The sequence below is a fragment of the Bactrocera oleae genome, chromosome 2 (genome assembly GCF_042242935.1).
Source record: "Bactrocera oleae isolate idBacOlea1 chromosome 2, idBacOlea1, whole genome shotgun sequence".
NCBI lineage: Eukaryota > Metazoa > Arthropoda > Insecta > Diptera > Tephritidae > Bactrocera > Bactrocera oleae.
In genome coordinates, this window is record NC_091536.1 from 1,534,819 (window position 1) to 1,558,370 (window position 23,552).

Below are 23,552 nucleotides of genomic sequence, written 5' to 3' on the forward strand. Positions count from 1 at the left end.
TCAACCAAAAAGCAGTTGCGTCGGAAACCGTTATACTTTTTGCAATCTCAATTCTTGCAAATTGCCAAACGGCTATTGCACTTAAACCTTGTAAAATAGGGAACAATACAAATGGATCTTAGCTCCTAGCCTCCTATTAGTCTATTTTTGTTGATAGTAAACGCCAATTTAAGTTTCGTTGTGCACGAAGAAGATTACGTAAATATGGTATATAAAATTATTTCATTAGAAAACGTCACAATTGCATCTTAAAAGAGGGTCTCCATTTACTCATGCTAAAACGCTCCATGCCGGCAATGTACTACTAATGATTATACATACAAACATTTATCTGTATGCATGTATATCAATATATGTATATATTGAGGATGTATTTACTTGTAAGTATGTCAATCAAGCATTGGCTTTGGAAACAGCATCTCGCACAACAAAGACATGGCAGACGGAAACTGAAAATTTAGCACAAAACTTAAATTGTAAACATAAAAGTATGCACAAAATTGATTTGATTAAAAGCTGCGCTCCTGCAAGGAATACGAAATGAGACGCTGAAAGGCAGCCCATCTACAAGAGTAGCCACTTGAAACAGAACGTTTCCGTTTACAAAAGTGGCACCCATTGCTATCAAAAAGGGCGTGAAAAACAAAACACACAAAAAGGCCACGTTGAGAAAACACAAGGCTTTTACTTATAAAGGAAGTACGAAACCTAGTCGGTTCGTACGGAGCTCGTAGATGTTTTATACATATAAACATTTTCCAATGTGAAAATATACGTATGTACATACATATCATATGTAAACTCTGTGTGGAAGGTTTCTCATGTTAAAATTATTGATACAGTTTTGTGATTATATAACAATGGAAGTGTGGATAGCCATACTTCAGAGTAACAATAATTACATATACTTATACACATATTATAAATCATTTTCAATATATAATATTAGCCTTACAGTTTTCTACTTTTTCTTATTATCAGAAGAAAAAATATTAATATCTTACTTCCAACTACTTGAAAAAATATCTCGTTTCATGGATTTTGTAGAAAATTGAATGCTTTAAAAAATGATTTTATACGATTTTTTCGTAAACGTTTAAAAGATATTAACGGTTGAAGTTAAGTTGTTGTGTTTGAAGTGTGACAGTTTGTGACCAAAAATTATTCAAATCAGACAACTGTTCAAGCCCCATATACAAAATATGTGGACCCCAGTGCATATGGCTGACTTTTTGCCAAAAATATCGGTCAATCTGTAAGATATGTTATTGAGACTGCAAGAGACTTTTATGGAAGATTTTGCGGAAGGAAGATTTTTCCGGGCATACAAAATCCAACTCGTGCAAGAATTGAAGCCGAACGACCAAAAAGCGCGTCGCACGTTCGGGAAATGGGCCTAAACGAGATGGCCACCAACCCCGATATTGGTCGCTTTGGAGTGATGATAATCTGAATGAAACTTTTGATTAGCGTATTATCTAGTGTCGCGGTCCTATGGCGGCGCCTCCAAGATCGTGCGATTTAACACTGCTGGACTATTTTTTATGGGGTAATGTGAAGTCCCTTGTCTACGCAGATATGCCCGAAACGATTGATGGTTTGGAAGAGTATATTCGGCTCGTTATTGCTGACATACGGTCCCAATTGCTGCAGAAAGTGGTCGAAAATTGGGCCCTTATATACAAGTATATAAAAAAGCTAATAATATAATATTAATTTATATGCGTTTTATTTCTTCATGAAAACCACATGTCTAAAAAACATATTGTACTTTATTTATGTATTTTCTACCAACGTACATCTGTAAACATATAAGTATATAATAAAATAGTTATACCTATAATACTTACACTAAGAGCAAAGCAGCCGCTGCGGCTGCAGCTGCAACAGCAGCGGTTGCATGAGTAGACTGGCTGTAGCGTTGCGACTGATGTTGCTGTTACGTAGCTGCAGCAGCTGTGGCGGATGACGTCAAGCTTGTAGCGGCTGCTGGCGGCGACATCGTTTCACTGAGGATGCTACCTGGTCGCGAAGGCTTAGATGGACTGGGTGGCGTTCGACTTAGAGTGGGTTGCTCGGGCGATGGTGGTCGAATAGAGGCCGTTAGATGCGAAAAGTGTGATGTTAGTAAGCCGTTGCTTCCAATGGCAATCGGATATGGAAAATATGTAGGAGGAGTGTTTACTAGTGCTGCGGATGAGTAGTAATTATAGTATAATTGTCTATCCATCCAATGTAGCGATATGGTTTGATTCACAATTCGCTTTGCTATGAGATATATATATGTATATATAGAAACAAATTAGTGAAAAGTAATAGATGCAATTTTAAAGATATTGATATTAAAATAACTTCGATTGAAGTTTTACTTATTAATAAAAAAATATAAACAAATTTATATGTTATTAAAGTCTTAAGTTAGAACGCAACGTAATGCAACGGCAAAAAATAAATGGCCTTATCAAAAAAGAAAAAAAGAGTAATATTTGGTTGTTAACATAGAAGATCTATGTAGATGCGAATGTGTCCCTAATTGAGCTTAAGGCATTCAAGGCTCGCCGTTTACATATGTATGTATAAGTAGTAAAACGAAATCCATTCTTTTTGCATTAAATTTAAGGTTTTATTTGGTTTTAGTTAAAAATGTCCTATTTAGGTCAAATATGTACCTTTTATTGAATAACTTGTTGCCATTTCGACGGTAATTTCATAACTTATTCTTAAAACAACCGTCGTCCCTATTGCCAAAAGTTATGACAGTCGATTCTCACAAGCTTCTCGTTAGGCGAATTTTTCATTCAAAATCATTCGCTATACAGGAACAGGTAGTAACACATGATGGTAGGTCCGGACTATAAGATGGATACATAAAACCCTCTCAACAAATCTCGCGGAGCTTCCTGCGAGTGCGTTTGGCTGGCCGCTTTTGGGCGATTGATGCCTTCAGACGGTTAAATTATTGATATCACAGGTCTGAACTAAAATCTTGGCCGTAAGGTAGGAGCTGATAGTAGCTGATTTCCTGCGAGTACCACCAAACACATAGCAAAATCTTCCTTATCCTCAATTCTGGCTTGGACACTGTTTGCGACGACTCTACGTGCAATGATTAGCTGCAGGGCAAGCCAAACAGTGCTTACACGACGGTCAGACTCCATGATTTCCATTATTTCATCGTTATTTTCGCCTTCGAAACCGTAGCGCACTTTTGAGGCCAAAATTACCGGAACAGAAACAACACGTGTGTGTACTAAATTGGCTGTTACAAATCATAGTCCTGATTACCATTTTCAACTGCCTGATTTGAGCTGTAGCACTTATCGGAGAAGAAATGTAAAATATGGCGTATTTTCCCTTTGCTGGTATCCATCTTTGACGAGTGCTCATACAATATTGACTCAAGCAATTACAAAACTGTTTAATAAGTTTGTTTAGTACGAAATCTTATCTTTATAACGCCGGATACAACGCGAGATTAATTTCTTTTTACTAGTCCTTACATTTATATATTTTTAACCGACGCCACCAAATTCCCCTAGCTTTGCGAAAGTAGTCACATAGGGGTAGCTTCATTTTATTCACACAATATTGATGACATGTTTTTGAGTTATGTGTAAAGTAAAAGATTTGTCAATTGTCAGTGTCAGTGCCTTAGGCAATAACCCATGCCAAATTTCAAGAAGATATATTGTCAAATGAACAGCTTCTTAGGGAGAAATAGATGAGTGCACAAGTTTAGGTCGATACCTCAAAAACTGCGATACTGGTTAGCGTATATACAGACAGACTGACATGGCTAAATCAACTCAGATCATCATGCTGATTATTTATACATATATATATTTTATAAAGTCTCCGACGTTTACTTCTGAGTGTTACAAACTTCGTGGCAATTCCTACTCAGGGTATAAAAATGATGATGTAAACCTTTTTGGTGTAAAGGTATCCACTTAAAAAAAAATTTCGTCGAGAAATTAATCAAATTAATCGAAATTTTCCAAAAGTGTTTGTTCTTGTAGGTTAATACTTATCGAATCTGCCTCGTATATATATATGTACATAAGAAAACACCTTTTAATGTTATTTTTCTAGTTAAACCGATTGTTCTCATTTTGATATTATGAATTTGTCAATGGGAGTGACAACTCCCACCTTTAGGCGAAATTTGTATGTCAGGAGCTAAATCACCAATTTTAACCAAATTCATTGGATAACACTATTCTCACAACTTTTTCTTACACTGTGAAAATGAGTGAAATCGGGATTCAAGCAATCCTATTTTCTATATAATATTAAATTCCATATAATAAAAATTTAATCCAAGGATTTTCAAAGTTCAGGTTGACTTTATGCAATATATATATAGAGAGAACGTGTTTTCCTGGTAATAATATGTCTTGATGCTAAAAATGGATAAAATCGATAAAATCACATAGCATTCCCTATGCAACAGTTTTAAATAAAAAGTTTTGTCAAGACCGGAAGATATTTCTTGAGCAAACGGGGAGAGTATAATATGTTTAGTTATACCCGAACTTAACTCTACCTTACTTGTTTATTTGTTTGCAGCATTGCAGCAATTTGCATATTTTTAAATGAAACCTTAATTGTATTTTGGAAATATTTTTCACATTTATACAAGTAAGTACCTTAACCAACCACATTGCAGATGAAATCCACCTGTTAGCATACATAAATGTATGTTACATAAATATTCGACGATTTCTCCAAACTCAATGATTGCAATTAAAAAGTACCTCGTGAATTTGTACACCATCTCAGTAAAAGCATTTTATCCTTTCGTCGTATTGTCGTATTGTCGTCTTATTCATTTTCTATTAATATTTTTTATTTTATTTTTGGCCATTTTCTGCATTGTCGTTTTTATTTTGATTTTAGTGTACCTTATCGCTCGCACTCTTTCAATTCAATTTTTATGATCGCTGGAAAACTTGCAATTTTGCTTAATTTTAATGCGTTGCAAACAAAACGCATAAAAACTTGGCATACCCAAGCGTGCGAGTATATGCTGCAGAGCTGATGCAGTTAAATGTTAAGCCATTGCAGCGCAACCGACGACGAAGTCCAACGTCTCTGCCACAACGTCTCTGCCATGGAGACTAAGACGGAGCTGAAACTGAAGCCAAACCTCTTGACTCTTGGCAAATAAAAAGTCGTAAAATTTGAAATTGCGATGTTTTGAAGTTTTCTTCCTTCCTCATCTGTGGCAGTAACGGGAAAATGAAAGAACGAAGTAGTGTGGCAGGCGGAAGGAATGCGCTTTACAATCAGAATGATGGGTCGGGAATGGTAGGAAAACCATCCACTTGATTACAGCCCAAAAGCATACAAAAATGCATCGGAGGTAGTGCAACTGACACCACAATGCTATTGGCGAACCAAATAACAACAAAAATCATCGAGAATAAATTTATAGCCTGCCAGTGACACGATATCTTAGTAAATGGTCACATGATTTCATGCTAATTGCAAAATGCTTTGCTCATAGAGATATGTAAACTTCGCAGCAAAACACAACAACTCTGAATATATTCGTATGTATGCTAAATAAATGCTACAATATTTTTTACCCTTTAAATTCAATAAATCTTATATTTCTTTAAGGTTATGTTATGACTTTTTGCATTTCGCTGACCAATGTATTTTGTGATATCTAACTGTTTGCAGGCAGCTGAAAAATTGCAAATTATTTCACACTCGACTAGATGACAGTTATTTATTTCCTTTTATTGAGTTTACGTTTACGTAATCGCGGGCATCGGACTTAAGGACACAGGCGAGGTTAAACATAAAATAAAGCATTATGGTTACTTACAAGGAAGTGTGTGGTTATGTTAAAACTCAATATCCCCACAGGAAAAACTTCACTTATGTGACACATTTATGGTGAGAGTTATTATTATTAAAACTAGGTCCACATTAAAATACAAAACTGTAATTTGGAACAGGAAATCATAGAAATGAGCGGCACAACCGGGCTGAACATTTTGAAATAGTGGTCGTGGTCCCGCCCTATAATAGGCCAAAATGACCAAATAAATAAATGGGTCAGCGACATTCAACTTTACACCCGAAATGGTACGGGCTTAATTGTAGCCGATAAAAGAACAAGCGAGCCACTTTTAAGTGAAATCCTATATACGCGGACTAGCAACTACTTAACCAATTTCAACCCAATTTGTTTCATACATTATTTTTATATAGAATACTTAGCCCCAAGGTACCTAATATACGAATTTTAAACTTCTGGTGGAATTCATACCATATACCTATGTTATGTATGAGTATTGGTCAATATTCGTTATTCTTGCAGACATTATTTTTAAAATGCCGATCAGTGTGTGAGTTATCTTCATAAAATTGTTTGTAAACATGTTATCGAGTACACTTGAGTAATTGCAAAAGTTAATACAATCAGTACAGATCTTCCTCTAGCCCCAATGTACGCGATCTAGTGATTTCCACCAATTTTGACTTTCCATTTGATTTTAAACCGTCTATGTTGCTCAAAATGCGGTCTAGCGCTAAATTTAAATGGAATGCGTTTATACTTAGGTGACTATATCGGTGAACGGTTTTTTTTTAGCCATCGATTTTTTTCATATTATAATTCACTGAATATCGCGACATATAATAGGTGAGAGAGCAACTCAATTTTATTGAACTCATTCTTTTTTTTTAATTTCTAAGCCCAGGACGCTTAACTCGGAATCCGGACTTTCCCGGCGGGACCGGAACGAATGGTCAGCTAAGTTTATACCTTGCTCTAAACCTCATATCTCTTATTTAATAACTTCCGATTTTTGGTTGGCTTTTTCCGTCATATTTCGTCATAAATATTTCGGACACGAAGCAAAATGTTGTAGAGTCTATGACCTATATTATAAGTTAATAAGTTTGATTGTAATCGATTTGTTATGCATCAGTTTTAATAAAAAGTTTCGTTAACACATCTGGCATCACTGAGAACCAAAACTGGTCTTTACGTGGTTCACAGGCAGAAATTAAGCAAAAGGATTAAGGTATATACTAATTTCAGTAATGTTTAATAATAATAATAACAATACATATTCATACCCATATATATCGGGTGATCCAAGTAGAGGTAATTTTTTTAATAGCCTTGTTTTGATAGATCTTGAAAAACGTTTACAAATTGTTCAACTTTATTACGAAAATTCAAGTTCTGTAAAGAATGTGTTTCGCGCGCTTCGCTCAACTTATGGGCAACATAATCGGCCTACTGAGCGTACTATTCCCAACACCATCACTCATCTAGAGACCCAGCATTCATTATTGGATATTATTCGATCGAATAGACCAAGTCATTTTTTCATCCAGAAAAAAGAACGGTTTGGTGTGGTTTGTGAGCCGGTAGAATCACCGGTGGGGTTCATATCTATTCAAAAATAATGCCGGTGAGAACGTAACCGTCAAGGGCGACGTTATCGCGCCATGATAACCGTGTATTTGATATCTGAAATTGAAGCTCGTGATCTCGGCGACATTCGGTTTAAACAAGATGGCGCCACTTCCTACATATCGCCTCAATCAATGGATTTTCAGACCTTGGAGCAAAGCATCACGCGTGTCATTCGGCAGTTACCAAGTCGAAATGCTCGAACGAGTCATGGAAAATTGGACTCAACGGATGGACCATCTGAGACTTAGCCGCGGACAACAGTTGAAAGAGATAATCTTTACTTATTCAATATATAGGGTGGGTCAAAATCGAATGTTTTTTTTTGCTTCGTACTCTAAAAAATTGGTTGATAGACATTTCTAAGAAAGGCTCTCCAAGTATGAGCTCTTAATTGGAAAGGGAAGGTGCTGCGTCTAACGATCTTCTACTTTTTTCTTATCATCAGGTAGAAAAATTCATATCCCTTCCAACTACTTGAAAACATATTTCGTATTGTGAATTACCTTACTTACTTATATTAAAATTAACCTAATTAACTCAGACGGACGGACGGACAGACAGTCATCCGGATTTCAACTCGTCTCTACGTCTCTAACGTGATTAGTTTTAGGTGATACAAGCAACCGTTATGTGAACAAAACTATTATACTCTGTAGTAACAAGTTGCGAGAGTATAAAAAAAACCGACGATAAAAATTTTGAATATGCATTTTTTGTACAAAAAAGCTGAAGTATTCGAATAACACAACCAACATGATTCAGCATAAAAAGCTTAAACGTAAACAAGATGGTGAGGAATTTTTAGAAAACTACCACGGGTTAAAAAATACATTTGGCAGATCCTAAAGCTGCAATGCGGTTTTTGAGAAATGAAATGAAGGTTGCAGACGACACTGAATGTGGAAGCGAAACATCAAAGGAATCTTTGGAAGAAGATTTTGAACTATGGGCCTTCTAAAATCCATAGTTCTTAGCAAAAGGCGGAGGCAGAATATTGATACATGCATTCAAGACGAGCTAAGTTTTATTTGAATTGCCAAGTTTTAGACCTGAAACGAGACACTTCCGAGGTATGACAAGAAATAAGGATTGTTTATTCTCAATTTTATCTGCTTATTCCCGCGGGACGTCTATTTTCTAAAGCTGGGGCAATAGCTTCGGAAAACTGAGGCAGATTAACAACCAAAAAGCTTTCAAAACTACTGTTTTGCAATCGTACTTAAAGAATAATTATAAGTGGTTTATTATATGTAATATATGCGGTTATAATCAATAAACAAATTTGAAATGAAGTTGTTTTATTATTTTAACATTAAAAACAAAAATAATCGAAAGGGGCGATTAGTCGCTTAATATCTTGCAATTAATCATTTGATACATTAATAGAATAATACATTTTTTTTGCCTTACACTTAACGACATACGTTGGTATAAGTGAGCAACTTTCAAATCGGTTACTTAATAAGGAAAAAATATATTTTATGAAGCTAGAAGCTATAGTGGTCCTATAATATACATAAACAGTTTGTTCGGAGATTATTGCATTATTTCGGACAATAATCCATGCTAAATTGCGTGAAGATATCTTGTATTTATAAACATCCGCACACCCAATATTGAATATTCGACTAGGCGAATAACATTAGTATCCGTTTAGATAAGTATATAGAGTACACAATGTATTAATTTTTAAGGCATTTGAGATAAGAAAATCGTACATATATACATACCTACATATGTATGTACATAAATATTTTGACATGAAATTATTTTTGTTCGCGAATTTTAAAGACAGAGTAACAGTGAAATGCAGCGCAACCGACACCATAGTTGGCCCCTAAACGGTAAATGGAGTGGATTTTTACGACTTTTCTGCTGTATGAAGTCATAAAGCGCAAAACTTTTCACTCCATGTACATACATACTTATGTACATACTTAGATTTTAATATTGTGCAATTATAGTTTACTAAATATTCACCTACGAACATATCACACACATATGCATGTACATACATATGCATATAAGTATGTATAAGTAAAGTACTGTAATAGCATTAGGGCGATGAATCATTGTTTTGAATTTAGAAATTTTGGGCGATTCCAGTACATTTGTCCATCATGGTGTTCCTTAATTGAAATCAGCTTGTAAGCTCTAATTTCTATCATTATAGTTGATAACTCGCATGGGATTTCGTTTAAATGTATGTACATAGATACATATATATTATATATAAATTTAAAAATAAGAACATATAAACAATTGTGTTGTTAATAAAGCATTCAGACATCCACATAGAACTACTTACTATGTAAGTGAGAAATAAATAAAATCATAATTTTATGGTCACACCAAATTACCAAATAAATATGTAAATAAACAAAACAATCAAAGAATGCGTACCCTGAAAGTGAGTAGCTGAGCCAAAGTCATTGTTTAAAAAACTGGCCTTAAAGCTGGATATACATAAATCCCAATGACTGGTCCACAATATGCCCAAATGTACATACATATGTAAGTATGCGTGTGTTTGTAATTATTTTGTCAACTTTGCATATAAATTGAGTAACACAATTAAATGTGCGCGCCTATATGTATGTGGGGCCCCGCAGTGGGCCACTAGCATCAGCGGGAATGTTACACTCGGCGTCGTTGCCGCCGCAATTACCATCGAAGCGGGCCATGTCCAGGCATTGTTTATAAACAAATCAGGCAAAGTGTCGGCTGAGTAAAAAATTATGTGTATTTTGCATCGAAATACGAAATTGAAACCAAAACAATAAAGTTAATATTTCATACAAATGATGAAAAAGAAATTTAAATGTAAAAGTTCATTCATAAGCCAACCAGTAAAAACATAAAAACATTTGTTTATGCATACAAAATGTGCCCATACGGATTCAAAAATATTAAAAGTATTACGAACACATAACTGTACATTAGGGTGGTCACCTGGTCTAAATAGGAAAAAAAAATTGTTATTAATAATTTATTTAAGGAAATCCCGAAAGAGGTTCGTTTATAGAAGCAAAGTAACATTTATATATGTAGTTGCTTTCTGAATGTTGGTGTAAGTGCAACGCCTACAAGACGATATTTACATACTTAGCTGAAATTTGGCACAGGTTTAACAGAATGGCGGACATACACATATAGTTTATCGTGACACCACTAATAGGTGTTAATCTCAATGAAACGGAAATATTTCATTTCAGCATTTAATATCTCTGAGTGAAAATTTGGTAAAAACTACATCCACATCATAAAATATTTATTATACAATATTATAGTTGTAAAGTGCGAAAATTCTAAATGAAAAACTAACATTCGCCCTTTCAATTGAATTTATCAAAAAATATGCAAAACAATAAAACTTAGATAAGCGTTACATAATTTTACATTTATTATAATATTATAGTATATGTATGGCCTTGTATGTATGTGACACATAATAATAAAATTATAGGAGAAAATATTATCGTCTCATGCAGTGTAGCTTCGACTTCCCACTATACTTTCATATTATCCTGATATATATTTGCCCTTTATCATATATTCCGTTTCTCTGAGAAATTTTATTAAATAAATGCCTTTTATTCTTATACTAGAATAACTTTTGCAGTGTTTGTATACACAAAAGGTAGCAAAATCCATAAAAATAATATTTTCTAACTTTTTCGAAGATGTTCCAGAACGTGAATAAGATACTTTGTTAATAAACTAACACTTTTTTTATTTTGATGTCAGTATATTATTAACTATGCAAATATTTCGAGTTATATACATTTGGGAATTTCTGGAAGGCTTTATCTATTTGATAATATCATCATCACATAATAGTTAATTTATATTAATCTGGATATATGTAGGTGTCCCCTTAATGCCTCAGCATAAGGATAAATACACTACCACCAAAATTGTGGTTACATTAATATATATTTATAGATTAAGAGCAACAGTCCCTACAAGAAACTGCTGATGGGTTCATCAATACACTCTCATTGGTTATGCCAGTCGTGACATACAGTTTACTAATAAGTTGACTATCACCGTGATTTTTAAAAAGAGACAACTACAACCTATAATGCTTACTATAGCTTTACATAAATACGTAAGTACATAAGAACGAAATTACTGAATTCCTTAGTACTGTCACCACTCACGGTCAAATGAACAATAAAACGACGGTCAATTTACGGTTTTATCAGAAGCAAATTGTGGATGTTTGATGTATGTGATTATTAAAAATATAAATTAAAGTGAAAGAAACTAATTGCAAGGTTTTCTGTTTAATATAGACGTGGATCTGAATTTGTGAAAAGAAGAGATAACTATTGAGCTGAGAAACCATTCAATCAAAACTGCGCGAAATAATTTTCAATTTGTGGTAGATTTACAGTCATAACAAGCTGTTTTCAGTTGTGATAGGCTTAGAGTCATAACCAGGGTTGCCTTAAAGAAAATAATAAACACTTTGTTCGACGTGCTGACGAAATTTCAAATGACTGATCAAATTATTCCCGCTGTACTTGTAGGGCTATTAATCATTTGCAACTCCGGTTTTATCGAAAATTACAAATAAACATGTACACGAGTTGTTATGTAACTGAAACTACATACATACATACATAGGTTGACAAAAACAAGCTCAACAGTTCAGGAACGACAAAAGCATTTGCTCTATAGGCGTAAATAGATTCATATATAATTAGGGATGGTGTCACTAGGTCACTCAATATTTTTAAATTCGAAGAAGGTTTTTGTGAGAGTGTATTCCTTACTTTTATCCTCTTCGTCTTTGTTCAGTAGGATTCTGCAATATTCATTTTGATATTGACAAGCTTATACATGTAATTTTTGTTTTTTCTTGGTTAAACTGCAGAATGATTCTTTAAAGGACATCAATAGAATATAATTATTATGTTTTTCATTTAGATCTCTGGAACTGTCAAAAAATTTAGAATTTTTTTTGGCCTAAAGTAGAGTTTAGATCCATAAAAAGATTATGCAATTGGTAGAATAGTGAAAAAATAGTTGTTTCGCTATCGAATCAGTTTTACGTGAAATTTAAACTGTATCTTCCGAGCAAAACATCTAGTTTTCTACTAAACTAAGTATGATTTTATATTATCATTGCAATAGTTTAAAAATAATTTACTGCTAATTATTTCTGCTCTTCTGAAAAGTTAAGCAAATTTTTAGAGCTCTAGACTGGCCTAACTAATAAAAGACACTAAAGCTCTGAATGTTACACGTGCTAAAAGCATTTATCAGGAAGTCCGAGTCACAAATTAATGAAAAGTTTTCCTCTTTGCAAACCTCAAGAAAATGCTCTGCCGAAGTTCTTACTGAAAAATTAGAAGATTACTATGCTCGGTGTTATAACGAATAATAAAATCGAACATACCACGTTTTTATACCCTGAACAGGATATATAATATTAAGTTTGCCACAAAGTTTGTAACACCCAGAAGGAAACGTCGGACACCCTATAAAATATATTTAGCCATGGCTGTCTGTCAGTATACATATATACTATGAACTAGTTACTAAGGCATGGCTACAATCTCCGAGGAAAATGTTTAGATCGGAGCATTGTAGCATATAGCTGCCATACAAACTGAACAATCGGAAGAAAGTCCTTTTGTGGGAAAATTTTCTATTTGAAGTAATATCTTTACGAAATTTGGCGTGATTTATTTTTTAAGGCAACAACTTAATCTCCGAAATAATTGTTTAGAGCAGATCACTATAACATATAGCTGCCATACAAACTGAACGATCGGAATCAAGTGCTTGTATGGAAAACTCTTTCATTTGACGGGGTATCTTCACGAAATTTGGCATAGATTGTTATTTAAGGCAATAGTGCAATCTCCGAAGAAGTTGTACAGATCGGATGGCTATAACATATAGCTGTCAAATTAACTGAACGATCGGAGTAAAGTGCCCGCATGGAAAACTTTTTTATTTGACGAGGCATCTTCACGAAATTAGATTGGAATCAAGTTATTGTAAGGAAAATTTGTATCTGTGAAGCGTATTATAGCTTCGGTGCAACCCAAGTTAACGTTTTTTCTTGTTATCAATTTAAATTAGGTAGTTTTAGCACACGTACATATGTACGTAGATATGTTTATATGGAATTTATAAATTGTTTTACATATAGTGTATATTCGTACCTCCATTCATACACACTATAAACAAAGGTAGAAGAATTTCAAGATGTGGAAGATCTATGGCGTCGGTGAAACATTTTTCTTGATCACTCTCATTTTATACCAAAACACTGCTGTAAATGCTTTTCGGTTTTCCATTAAGCGCATTAAATTTCCGTTGTGAGAAAATTTTGCTCCATAAACACTTCAGCGTTTATTACCGACAAGAAAGAAGCCGATTGCTACGGCATTCGAGCTGACTGGCAGTGGCGACGATGGCAAGAGTAATTGGGTATGAGCGAAATTCTTGGCAGAGAAAAATAGAGGATGTTGTGAGCTAGCAATGTTGTGGTGGCGCTCGTGAGTTAATACGACTGATGATTGGTGTCGATGTGGAATCCATAGCGGTAAATGTAGCATCCTGTATTATATTCTTACACACCCGATTCTCCATCTCCTTCCAACCTTTCGAGGCATATCGTAAATTCTCGCATGCATTTTGGGTTTAATGATGCATTTACGATGCAAACATCAACGCCATCGTCGCATGACAACCACAACCGAACCCCAAGGATTTTAACACAAGTGACGCTTACAGTAGCTTTTCCAGTAAACAAAAGGAGAAAGACAGTAATCGTTACAATTTTAATATCATCAGAAAACTGCAGCTGATGTTACTACTAGCCGATTTTGGTGAAAACAGTTTTAGAGAAAAGGGTGCTCTGACTAAGGCCTGGCCATAAAATTTATAGATATTTTTCTCAGTGGCTTTTAGTTGGTTACGGAAATTCATTCTTGAATGCAATCAAACTTTCTTTGCAACGCACCTGAGGTTTTGTAGTTGACACACTAAAATGTTCGCGTCTTAAATTTCCCAATACAATTAAAACATTGAGTGAGCAATAATTTGAAATATGAATACAAAAATTATAGCGCCATATACATACATATGTATATAATACATTTGTATATACATTTGTATGTATATATATATACATATGTATATAATACAGTTGTATGTATATACATGTATGTATGTCTGTAGTTTAATTGCGTGCTACCATGTGCCTTAACTGACCTAACATAAATTAAATATTGTCTGCGACAGGATAGTGCAGTCCCAATAAGTTGTGCTTGTTTGCCGTTTCTTTACTCTGATAAGACAATCTCTCCCATATATTTTCTATCTTAGCACATTTTTCCAAAAGCTAAAGAAAAACAAGGTCCGCAACTATATAGTTGTGTGGAATCGAAAATTATATATTCATGGAAATTGTAAGAATTTAAAGAAAAGGAAATACGAATAAATGTCGCCAAATATTTATAATGAAACAAATAAAGCAAGTGTGAAAGGATATGTTCATAATATTGTTTAATATACATGGTATAAACCATAAATATTCTCAAAATTACTACTTCCGCAGACCTTATTTCCATTTTGCGTAATAAATTGAAATCAATACTGAAAAAAACCGGAAATTTTAAAAGGTAAAAATGGTGCGTCTTCACCCGTAGCATTTTTAAGTGAACTTTGATGCAGGAGAGTGTTTTATTTCGGAAAATCTAAATTTTAGTTAAATATATACATAAATATTTTTTATTGCCTTTGATACTTTATTATAAAATAATATAACGGCCTTACCTCTTATTTTATAATAATTTCAATTATTCTCTATATCATAAATGCTTAACTAAATTAAAAAATCATTGTTCCCTACTATTATATTTTTGAAGTATGATGCACTATGGAAAACTGGAAATATGTCGAAAGAGTGAATCTGTATTAAAGTACTTAAGATGGAAGAATTTTACGCAGAAAAAATATACACTTGGATAAAAATAGTTCAAAAAACGATCCTTTATCCAATCGACTACAGTGTAATAAAAACTATAGATTATTAATTTCTAATAAGTTTTCCATTACGCAAACTGATGATACTGAGTCGCAGTAAAACTTTCACCGCGGAGGCGTTTTTGACCAAGGGAATTTTTTCGATTTTTTTTACTATAGATATATAAATTTCTATATTTTATTGAAATTGCTTTCTGTAATATAGCTGCCTTAAAGAAAACATATTAATAAATTTCATTCGATTTGCAGCAATAATATTTTGTACCCCTAAGCATATCCCCCATATATATGTATATTTTATATCTACTTAAGATTTATGATACCCGCTATTAATACATTTGACCATATAAATACTATCACTGAGCTAAAATTATACAAAAGATGTAAATTGAAAATCGGAACTCGAAAAATATTGTATTTATATTTTATTTATAAAAACTCAACAGTTTAGTCATTTTTCTGTACGATGTTTTATAAGAGTATGTTTGTATACATATTTATCTTGCCCTTTAACTCCAATGCCAATGGATATCCTTAGTATGTTGATTGCAGAGCTGTTAAACTTCTTATTTGGCGGCCCATAGTGATATGGATTGATTGCTGAAGAAACTGTAGTGTGCCCGGATTGGATAGTTGATTGTAGAAATGGATGTTTTGTATGTTGATTGAAGAGATCGATCGATCCATTTGTTAGTTGATTGCAGTTTTAGTAAAAGATTTATTTCACACAACCATATAACACATAAAAGAATAAAAATTGGCAATAAAGCAAAAAACAAAACGGTTTGCAACTTTGCTAAAAGGAAAACGGTTCTAACAGTAGAATGGTGAGCTATTTAATTTTTTCCGGTTTTGAATTAAGAGATAGTTTGCAACTATATTTGCTATATTGATTTTAATTGTATGGAAATGATGTACTTATTAAACTTTATAATTACATTAATTTAACTTTATTGAAAACATAATTTGTTGTGTAATTACGGTAAAAATTATCATCCACATTGCCTTGTCGTACTGCGCAGCTCACCCCCGTCATATATATTCAGATTGTGCTGACGGGAGTATTCGTTTACGACATGTTGGCCTAAAATATTTTTATTATTGTAATTCGATTGAACAATAATAAATACGTACTTATCATGGTAAATTAAGTCAATTTAAGAATATACGATATATACACGTCTTTGTAACGGAAATGGTAAAATTCACACTTACCTTCCTCAATGCGTCTTGAAGCCTCTTCAATATCTGCCCCAGCATCTTTTAATATCACATACATTAATGGCATCATCTCCCATGGATATCGAAATTTCTCCAATAGTTTTTGACAATGTTCTAAAAAGACATCTTGAGCTGGAATTAAACAAAATTGAAAAGAAAATAAAGAAGTGATAGTTCAGTGCAATTGAGTAAAATGAAATAACAATAAAAGCTGTGAATCCAATATTATTGTACAATTGTAATTATAGACAGGTATATGTAAATTCCTTCAAATACCATATAAAATTCACATTATTTTGGTACCGGTAGTAAGTTATTTCAAAATAATGGAGGTGCGGTCAAGCGATTAAAATTGACATATGTATTCCATATTGACAGGAAAAATTGTAATTTCGGAATTGTCCTGTAGCCTGCAGAGGAAAGGTTTTGGTGGCATCATTAAACATTTTTAACTAGAATACTTATCGACAGTATACCAGTTTTTTTTTTATCTATGCCGTGTTAAAATGTAATCTGAAAAGGTAACTGTTATCATTAAAAAAATAATGTATATTTTAAGTGACTCTGTAAGACTAGCATTATAGGGTCATGCTCTTTCAGAGCACCAAACTTAAGTTCGTTAATAAGAAATAACAATAACCTAATTACAAACACATTTCTTTTAATTGGACCTATCAGATATTCTCATTCATTTTATGTATTCCTACCTAGTTTCTCTAAAATTCGCCATTGCTGATCGAGATACTAGTACTTTCTTGAAAACCACATGTCTAACAAAAACACCTTACAAAAAGATCGATTTGATACGAGTATAGTTGGTCTTTTGGTGATGGTAATTCGAGATTTATTACATCTTTAGTTTTTCTTATAATAGCAATCGAATAATCAAGTGGTGAAGGAGAGGATAGTGTTTTTACTACAATTGTCTTATATACATACATGTAGCTTATGTAGTAATGTGATGAACTCGGTTGTTCTACTGGCAAGTTAAAAATTCCGATTAACGTTTGTGGTAACATTCCGGTTTTTAGTGGGTCGCTTTCTTTATATTTCTGCATAAAACACCTAACTTGATGTTTAAAAGAAATCTTAATCCCCTCAATCAAAATTCGTATATATTAATGTTATTCAGCACATCTGTCAGAATTGCAAATCAATTTTGATTTTCAATTTAGTCCCAGGATCTGATTGGATTTTCATCATTTCGAACATACACAAAACAGAGTGCTGCTTAGTAAAGAGCTATATCAATAAATTGTAATTTGGAATAACAAGTAATAAGTGTCAATTTGTTGGTATCAGAAATAAAGATAAGTGTATAGCATTAAATTGGGACTTTTATTTACCAATCAAGTGATCGAACTCTAGAGTGAGTTACAAGGGAGGCGATTTATCGAGAAATCCGTAACAATTGGTGTCAGAAGTGGGATTGTCAAATAAATTCCCAAGGATTTGATAATGATCTAAAGATTCCACAACTGAAAAAGGAGCTGGAGCAACGTGGTTTGGCAACTAATCGAATAAAAGCTGAATTATAATCTCGTTTGCGAAAGACCATGGAAGCGGAAAATATTAGTGTTGACGAATATGTTTTCAATTGCTATTAGATGAAGAAACAACGAAGTTAGTAGAAAAGGAAGAGGCTCAATGCTCATCAAAAGTGATGTACGTATGTATTAATATCAGCACAGATGTCCTCACAGTTGAAAGAGCAGGATACACGGATATCGCAGGTAACCTCACAAACAGCAGAAGTGTCCTCATGGATTTCGGAAGAGCGGGTTGAAATTAAGACTGAAGTGGATGAACTGTAAGATCGTCTCTGCGAGTTACAATTAAATCGGCCAAGTAGGTCAACAGCTTCTGCCAAAGTAAAATTTCCATCCTTTGGCACAGTTCCGTTTCATACTTTCAAGCTTCAAATCAAAAAGACGGCATCTCATAAAAATTGCAAAGTTGAAGATAAAGTAGCTGCATTGTTCGTTGCATTAAAACGATCTGCAGCGGAGATATTACAGACTATTCCAATTTTTGAGTCGAGGTGTTATTAAATGTTGATGGGTCCATTAGAAAAGCGGTGTGGTAGTGAGCACGAGAAGCTGATCTTCCAAATCGAGTTGCAAAATCAGGTTAGCTCACTCAGCTTATGCATATAGGTCCATGGAGTTCATCGAAGTCACGAAAATTCAGACCTTCGTTAATGGAATACGAGATAACATTACACGCTTCACTGCGTTAGAATGTCCAAAACTTACGTTTGCGGAAACCCTTTCGTATGCTCTGACACAGGAAACTGCATCTCTGTTTAGCAATCGAACATTTACAGCTCATCAAGTAGAAACAGAAGATCACACATGGGTGAACCAATTACTTGAAAAAGTTGAAGAGAAGATGCAAAAAGTACTGGAAAAATATACAGAATCGCGTAAGAAAAATGATGGTGTGGTTAAATGCTTCAACTGTCGAAAAAGTGCTCACAATGCACGGAACTGTAACCAGTCCAATAATTCAGTTGGACGTAAACGAAAAGCTGAGGAAGAACCAAAGTTGAGACACATTTATTAACACAGGTGATGTAAGACTAACTCGCCCTCACACACTTCGATACGTTCTTTTAGCAAAACGTGAATTTGTAAGCCAGACTATACGTGAAATGGGCGAAAGCGGCGTAATCGAACCATCAGCATATCCATGGAGTTCACCTGTAGTACTTGTGAAGAAGAAAGATGGGAACATGTGGTTTTGTGTGAAGATAGTCTATGGCAATTTACGGTAATACCCTTTGGATTAAGTAATGCTTCTGCTACTTTTGAGAGACTCCTGGACCAGGTATTGAAAGGATTACACTGGAAGATCTGTTTTGTGTACCTCGACGATATCATCGTGTTCGGTAAAAGCTTCGATCAACAGCTTAAGAACTTGGAAGAGGTCGACGGAGAGCTAGCGCTGGTTTAAAACTGAGCCCAAAGTAGCTTCCATGAACTCGCGAAAAAGAGCAGAATACTTAAGTGGAATAAAGAACAGGAAGTGGCTTTTTAAACTCTGAAAAAACGTTTAAGCAGTGCAACAATGTTAGCATACCCGGTCCCAGGATCTGCGTTTATTTTGGATACAGATGCTAGTGGGTATGCAGTAGAAGGTGTTCTATCACAAGTCATTGACGGGAATGAGAAATTGGTTGCGTATTACAGGTAGAAAATAAACAAGCCAGAGAGAAATTGTTATGTAAATCAGGGGGAATTATTGGCGTTGGTAAAGTGCACCCAACATTTTTACAAGTACCTTTATGTCCAAAGTTTTCACGTAATAATAGATCATGGAGCATTAAAATGGCTTCTATATCGCCAATTTAATGAAAGTAGTAATAACATTGAAATTAAAAAAAAAAATTAAGTTTTAGTTTATGTTTCGTTTAAAAAAAATTTACATATTACATTAAACCAATACTTCTCGAAAATATTTTGAGATAGTATAATAACAGGAGATAGTATGTACATATGTATGTATATATAACGCGATACTTCAGATATTTCAAATATTCTTATTCCATAATAAGTTTAAATGCAGGCAAACTATCTGCTAGAAGCTAATAAACATCACAGGTTTTAGGTTTTTAACTAGACTTCCGTATAATAATAGTAACCTAATAATATTGCAATATGTATTTATGTACGTATGTATGTATGTATGTACACACGAAACGGTATTTTCATTGAAAAGGCAACGCTAATGTAAATATGGTTTAATTAATAATCCATTTTGGTTTTATTTTACCTAAAATGATATATGCATCTCCAACATATTAAATACTTAATGAAATAGCACTAGTTCCATGTACTTCATGCATATACGAGTTTATGTACTATGTATCAATACCGTTTTCAATGCAGGGCTGATGCAGCAGTAGTGGCCGTGTGCAATGACAGCAAGCTTAGTGTTGCTCAACCATAACCAGCAACAACTGCGTCGGGCTCGTCGCCGTAATCGGCAACTGGAGTCGGCAACACTCGCTGTATCTTTGTGAAAAGGCGGAGCTTCGTAGTCATTGGTTCAAGCAATTATTCCCTCCTTTTATGAAGCCGATTGCCAAACGCCGCTGCCGGCCGATGTCATTCCTGCTGTTGGCGTGTTTATGCTTTTCTGTTTTGCAGTTCTACATTTTTCCGTCGGCATCGTGCTTTTATTTCTGTCATAGCCGATTGTTCAGTTCCTTTTGCAGTTATTGCACACAATTGCTTACACGCTGTTTGTAATAGAAGCCGGTTTGAAGTCGTTTATTTGTTTTTGTGGTCGGCATACAAGAGTTTTCACCATGGTTGGACGGTTGTTCATTTCTTTGTTTGCTATTATGTTTATTGGAATGGTATCTACCCATGTATGCAATGGAAATACTACGAGTGTGGTGGAATGGCATGCGGCGGCCATACTCGTACTTAAGAAATTTTTATAAGCATCACAAAACTGCCCAATTAAGTTGTTTGATTAGTTGACTTAGTATTGCTTTACTATGAAAATGGCGTCCAAGCAATTATGCAATAAAATAAGCACTCAGCGAATAGTTTGGGTATACGTATATTAATATATTACAGGAATTATTTATATGTAGTTGCTTCGCTGGAGAATACATACATGTATATATTCTTTTGCTATGAAAACTTCAGAAAAATTTAGTAATTTAATGGAAGTATTAATACATACATACATATGCATATCAATTTATAAATAAATAACATAAGTTAGTAAATTTTTGAAGGTAATTTATGTATTTTGTATTTACTTTTGCATTTTGTCTAATCTAGAATTATCCGAGTAAGTTGTCGAAACACAAACATGTCTGATAATTTAACTAAGAAGTTTGCAAGCTGTGATATATTTTTATACTATCGCAACCTGTTGCTACATAGTATAATAGTTTTGTTCACCTAACTGTTGTTTGTCTCACCTAAATCTAATCGAGTAAAATATAGGGCTATGTATACATAAATGATCAGGATGAAGAGACGAGTTGAAATCCGGGTGACTGTCTGTCCGTCCGTCCGTCTATCCGTCCGTCTGTGCAAGCTGTAGCTTAAGTAAAATTCAGATATCTTTGTAAAAATAGACAGTAGGCGTGGCACCGCCCACTTTTAGGTGAAAACCCATATCTTGGGATCTGCTTTATCGATTTCAACCAAATTCGGTACATAACATCTTCTCATATTTCTATGTTATAGTGCGAAAATGGGCGAAATCGGTTTAAACCACGCCTATTTCCCATATAACACCACTTAGAAAACTGGTCAAGCCCCTAGGTACCGAATATGTGCACCCCAGTACCTATAGTTGACTTTTTACCGAAAATATCGGGCAGTGTGTGAGATATATAATTGAAATTCAGAAAGGACAATTTTCTGATAATAGATCTAAATAATAAATATATATTCTAATATAAAGATTTTTGAACTTCCGGGTGACTTTATACCGCATATATCGACGAATATGTGAGTTATCTCAATGAAAATTAAAGAGCGTGTTTTACTCATAACAATTTATCGTTGTACCTAAATTGTATCAAATCGGGTGCAAATTTTACCTAGCCCCCATGTAGCTAATATCATGATTTTCGAACATTAGTCTGAGTTTACTCCATATGATTGGTGATAGTATGTGCGGTGAGGTGGGAGCATTTTATTAGTCTGTGACATGTTAGTAGTATGTGGTATTGGCAAAAATTGATTAGGGTACTATTACCCTAAACTTCCATATACTACTTATAATGCTTTTAGTTATTCTAACCAGTTTTATGCCGAATATGCCGGTCAGTGAGTATTATTAAGTAAAAATTCTCAAATTGAAAAATATCTCTCAGAACAAAATATATTTATAACAATATTATAGCTTCTAAATTTTTATTACAAATTTATTAAGCCTTTAGCTGTAACTCTGAATTTTTTTAATTAAAAATATTTTGTTAATTGATACTCATGTAGACAAATGGCGTCCTTGATTCCAGCAGACTGGCTAACCTAAAATCACAAAAACAAATTGCATTTTAATCTTTAGGTAAATGGCTATCTCCGGAAAAGAATATTTTTCAAAAATCCTAGTTCGGGCGATGGCCACATGTGTGATGAAATGTTAAAGCAATTGATGGAACCGATTTGAGAAATCGTGGACATCAGTTTAAAAAATGTAGTTTTGAGAAAAACACGTTTGAAAATTCAGGTGTAAGGCCACGTGCTCTAAAGATCTTACTTTCGCACTCTTGTAAAATTCCAACTAAATTTAATTTCGGAAAATTACTTTACCAGCACATTCTATGAATGCTCCAGATTGGATCTATGCACAAAAAAAAAATTGATTTTTTGAAACCGTCACTAGGGATGACCCCCATAAAGTTAGCTGGAAAGTTCCCCCATAAATCACTATATTGGGGCTAGAAGGACTATGGATGAGTTTTTACCCATTTTCGTCACAAGGGCAAATTATTATCGGGAAAAGATAGTCTCTGTAGTCTCAGTATATATTGAAGCAGTATAATTGTACAGGCGCGCTTTACAATATGTTTAACATATTTATTCAATTATATGTGGAGTGGGCATGGTTATCAATTGATTTCATATTATATATATTCATTTGAAAATATTTGTATCCAGTAATTTTGGTCTATTTAGCTTTAGGGACTTATGAGAGATGTAGTTTAAATCTGTTAGAGTGCGGGATCACGTTCATTTTATAAAATCTTTTAATCCACAAATGCCCCTTCTTACTTAAATTCTTCTACCAATCTGCAACACCAACGTCCGTATAATGCCATGCAATATGTGTACCAAGTTCCGGGTAATAACAGGCGTTGTAATTTTTAGTCTTAAAAGTGGCATTTAAACTGACATTGATA

General features: G+C 34.0%; 1 protein-coding gene and 1 pseudogene across 3 annotated transcripts in view; one reads left to right on the top strand and one right to left on the bottom strand.

The window, feature by feature from the left end:
• dsx (transcription factor doublesex) overlaps nucleotides 1-23,552 on the bottom strand; it is an 86,780-nt gene that overhangs the window by 7,824 nt on the left and 55,404 nt on the right. For 2 of the 3 annotated variants that reach the window (XM_014242758.3, XM_036373876.2), the window contains exons 3-4: nucleotides 16,670-16,807; nucleotides 1,851-2,268 (exon numbers count right to left, since the gene is read on the bottom strand). In XM_014242758.3, the coding sequence (XP_014098233.1) occupies nucleotides 1,940-2,268; nucleotides 16,670-16,807 (467 nt within the window). In that variant the 3' untranslated portion in view covers nucleotides 1,851-1,939. Of the gene's footprint in view, nucleotides 1-1,850; nucleotides 2,269-15,838; nucleotides 16,539-16,669; nucleotides 16,808-23,552 lie in introns of those variants that run through there. The other variant, XM_014242766.3, reaches the window with a different exon arrangement.
• LOC138855797 (uncharacterized) lies at nucleotides 17,442-19,240 on the top strand (annotated as a pseudogene).